At 40.5% G+C, this 4418-nt stretch overlaps 1 protein-coding gene across 1 annotated transcript; it reads left to right on the plus strand.

Moving 5' to 3' along the window:
- The first annotated feature begins 235 nt into the window (after positions 1-235).
- Positions 236-3895, plus strand: LOC110516207 (zinc finger protein 239). The gene is made up of 2 exons (XM_021594762.2): positions 236-882; positions 2970-3895. Exons 1-2 carry the CDS (start codon positions 525-527, stop codon positions 3659-3661), a joined length of 1050 nt encoding a protein of 349 aa, XP_021450437.2. The 5' UTR covers positions 236-524; the 3' UTR covers positions 3662-3895.
- The last annotated feature ends 523 nt before the right edge of the window (positions 3896-4418 follow it).

Here is a 4418-nt window from a genome sequence, read left to right on the forward strand (position 1 = left end):
CCAGGTGTGATACAGCCCGAAAGGAAGTTCTCAATTGTGCATCTGTAAAAGTTTGTGAGGGTCTTAGGGGCCAAGCCAAAATGTGTAGTAGATGTTGAGTTTGATTTAAAATTTCACTCATTAAAAATCTGCACTAATCAATCAACACATGCTTCTATTTGTACGTATCTATAACTGCGTTGCCAACTCCAGTCAGCAGATGGCGATGGGCGTATTTCAGGCGACGCTGCCAGTGTGACGTATAATCTAGTGGACGGGACGTTCCTTCAACAACAACAGCTAGTCAGACACCTCGGTAGCTTGCTAGACAACAAAGCCGAAACATTAAAGCTATTTAGACTGCTCCGGTGTATTACTAGCTATGTTTTAAACACACTTCTGTCGTGTCTACTTGTTATCCCATTTAATGTAATATTCATGCCTACGTTGTTAGTTACCGTAGTCATCTACCTGTCTGGTTAAGTTAGCAGTAGCTCCAGGCTAATCGTTAATGCTAACTAGTTAGCTAGATAACATCTCCGACCATGAGTTCACTGAGCTACTCTCCTCCTGATAAAGAAGAGGGGGTCTGCTGTTCGGAGAAAGAGGGTCTGTGGCTGAACGTTGTTGTGAAAGAAGAGAAGGAAGAGGAGGAAGTCTCGGTAAAAATAGAAGTAGAGGATGAGGCTGTTCCAGTGAAAGAAGAGGAAGACGAGTTCAGAGTAAAAGAGGAGGAAGATGTTACATTAAAAGAAGAGGAAGAGGGGGAGGATGTTACTGTGAAAGAAGAGGAAGCAAAAGAGGTGAATGCAGTTTTTGGAGTGAAAGAGGAGGAGGATGAGATTACCGTTACATTGGGGGAGGAGGAACAAGAAGAGAAGACCGGAGATCTGATTAACACCAGTAAGTCTTAAAAAACAAGGGCACGAACTCTGCAGTTGTTGAACTAATTTAAGCTTTTTAAATGGGTATTCTACACTTGAATAATGTTATGCTGTAGGAATTGTTAAAGCTACCGAGTGGGGACTCAACCAACAAAATGTTAATGGATAAAATGCTCACCGTTATATATTTTTTTCACAATTTTTAAACATCTCTAAATATATTTTTCTAAAATATGATTTGAAGATCTAAATAATTTGTTTATAAAATCTATGGTTTTATTAGGTCCTACGTTTTTCAGTTATATTGTTAGCCAAATACATTTAAACTCAGTTTTTCACAATTCCTGACATTTAAATCAGAGTAAAAATCCCTGTCTTAGGTTAGTTAGGATCACCACTTTATTTTAAGAATGTGAAATGTCAGAATAATTAGTAGAGAGAATTACTTATTTCAGCTTTTATTTCTTTCATCACATTCCCAGTAGGTCAGAAGTTTACATTACACTGAATTAGTATTTGGTAGCATTGCCTTTAAATTGTTTAACTTGGGTAAAACGTTTCGGGTAGTGTTCCACACGCTTCCCACAATAAGTTGGGTGAATTTTGGCCCATTCCTCCTGACAGAGCTGGTGTAACTGAGTCAGGTTTGTAAGGCCTCCTTGCTCGCACAAGCTTTTTCAGTTCTGCCCACACATTTCCTATAGGATTGAGGTCAGGGCTTTGTGATGGCCACGATAATACCTTGACTTTGTTGTCCTTAAGCCATTTTGCCACAACTTTGGAAGTATGCGTGGGGTCATTAACCATTTGGAAGACCCATTTGCAACCAAGCTTTTACTTCTTGACTGATGTCTAGAGATGTTGCTTCAATATATCCACATAATCTTCCATCCTCATCATGTCATCTATTTTGTGAAGTGCACCAGCCCCTCCTGCAGCAAAGCACCCCCACAACATGATGCTACCACCCCTGTGCTTCACGGTTGGGATGGTGTTCTTCGGCTTGCAAGCCTCCCCCTTTTTCCTCCAAACATAACGATGGTTATTATGGCCAAACAGTTTCATCAGACCCGAGGACATTTCTCCAAAAAGTACGATCTTTGTCCCCATGTGCAGTTGAAAACCGTAGTCTGGCTTTTTTATGGCAGTTTTGGAGCAGTGGCTTCTTCCTTGCTGAGCGGCCTTTCAGGTTATGTCGATATAGGACTTGTTTTACTGTGGATATAGATACTTTTGTACCTGTTCCCTCCAGCATCTTCACAGGGTCCTTTGCTGTTGTTCTGGGATTTATTTGCTCTAAAACTAGGCCCTATAGGCTAAATCTCAATGGATTTAAAACTAGGCCCTATAGGCTATATCTCAATGGATTTAAAACTAGGCCCTATAGGCTATATCTCAATGGATTTAAAACTAGGCCCTATAGGCTATATCTCAATCGATTTAAAACTAGGCACTATAGGCTATATCTCAATGGATTTAAAACTAGGCCCTATAGGCTATATCTCAATGGATTTAAAACTAGGCACTATAGGCTATATCTCAATGAATGTAAAACTAGGCCCTATAGGCTATATCTCAATCGATTTAAAACTAGGCACTATAGGCTATATCTCAATGAATGTAAAACTAGGCACTATAGGCCATATCTCAATCGATTTAAAACGAATATTTGTTCCTGGTTATATTTTATGTTGTCTTCACTTTTTTAAGTTGGGAGCACCAGTGTTAACAATGATGCATTTTAATTTAGAGCTCCATTATTATAAAGCTCTGCTCAGCCTATAAACATGCCATTATCTATTATAGAGCTCTGTTCAGCCTGTAAACAAGACATTATCTATTATTATAGAGCTCTGCTCAGCCTGTAAACATTACATGATCTATTATTAGAGAGCTCTGCTCAGCCTATAAACAAGACATTCCATAAGTGCAAGATTCAATTTGAAGCTCTATATTATTTGCCTTTAAAATCTCACCAAGTTTATTTTTAACAGCAATGTTACTGAGGGAACCAGTCTTGATTAAACCAAATAGGAAGACAGTATTATCACGTGGAGCTTTCATTCAGGTCTCTGATTAACTAAATACTCTGTTTGTCTTTGGCAGGAGAGAGACCAGACTCTCACTCTGACAGCGGGAAGAGTCCTTCAGGGGAACCAGACCCAGAGACGCCCAAACCAGCAGGAAAACACCACTGTTCCCTCTGTGGAAAGAGTTTTACTAAGTTAGGCAACCTGAAAGCGCATGAGATAATACACACAGGAGAGAAGCCTTACCACTGCTCCCAATGTGGAAAGAGTTTTACCTGGATAGGGAACTGGAAAACACATGAGAAAATACACACAGAAGGGAGGAAGACTTTCCACTGCTCCCAATGTGGAAAGAGTTTTACCAAGTCAGGGTCCCTGAAAATGCACGAGAGAATACACACAGGTGAGAAGCCTTACCACTGTTCCTATTGTGAAAAGAGTTTTAGGTGGTTGGTGACCATGAAAACTCACGAGAATACCCACACAGGAGCAAAGCCATACCAATGCTCCCTGTGTGGAAAGAGTTTTACCCAGCTAGGAGGCCTGAATAGACATGACAGGACACACACAGGAGGGGATAAGACCTACCACTGCTCCCAGTGTGGAAAGAGATTTAACCGGTTAAGGCATCTGAATAAGCATGAAAGAACACATACACAGGAGGAGAAGACATACCACTGCTCTCATTGTGGAAAGACATTTTCCCAGGCAGAGGACCTGAAATCACATGAGAGAATAGAGAGGCTGTGTTCTGACTTGTGTTTTTGACCTGAGAATGTGTTTTTGTTTATGGGCCATTCCACTGTAACGGAGTGATGCTGAGACTCACGTTTCCACTTTAAAATGTATGCCAAGAAAGAAACATTGATTGCAAAGTTTAACAAACAATACACCTACAGTACCAGTCAAAAGTTTGGACACACCTACTCATTAAAGGGTTTTTATTTAATTTTTGCTATTTTCTTCATTGTAGAATAATAATGAAGATATCAAAACTATGAAATAACACACATGGAGTCATGTAATAACAAAACAAGTGTTAAACAAATCAAAATATATTTTAGATTCTTCAAAGTAGCCACCCTTTGCCTTGATGACAGCTTTACACACTCTTGGCATTCTCTCAACCAGCTTCACCTGGAATGATTTTTCAACAGTCTTGAAGGCTTTCCCACATATGCTGAGCACTTGTTGGCTGCTTTTCCTTCACTCTGCTGTCCAACTCATCCCAAACCGTCTCAATTGGGTTGAGGTCAGGTGATTGTGGAGGCCAGGTCATCTGATGCAGCGCTCCATCACTCTCCTTCTTGGTCAAATAGCCCTTACACAGCCTGAAGGTGTGTTTTGGGTCAATGCCCTGTTGAAAAACAAATGATAGTCCCACTAAATAAATCACTGACAGAGTCACCAGCAAAGCACCATCACACCTCCAAACTTCACTGTAGGAGCCACACATGCGGAGATCATCCGTTCACCTACTCTGCGTCTCACAAAGACACAGCAGGTGCAACCAAAAATCTCACAT

This window comes from Oncorhynchus mykiss, chromosome 17 (genome assembly GCF_013265735.2).
Source record: "Oncorhynchus mykiss isolate Arlee chromosome 17, USDA_OmykA_1.1, whole genome shotgun sequence".
NCBI lineage: Eukaryota > Metazoa > Chordata > Actinopteri > Salmoniformes > Salmonidae > Oncorhynchus > Oncorhynchus mykiss.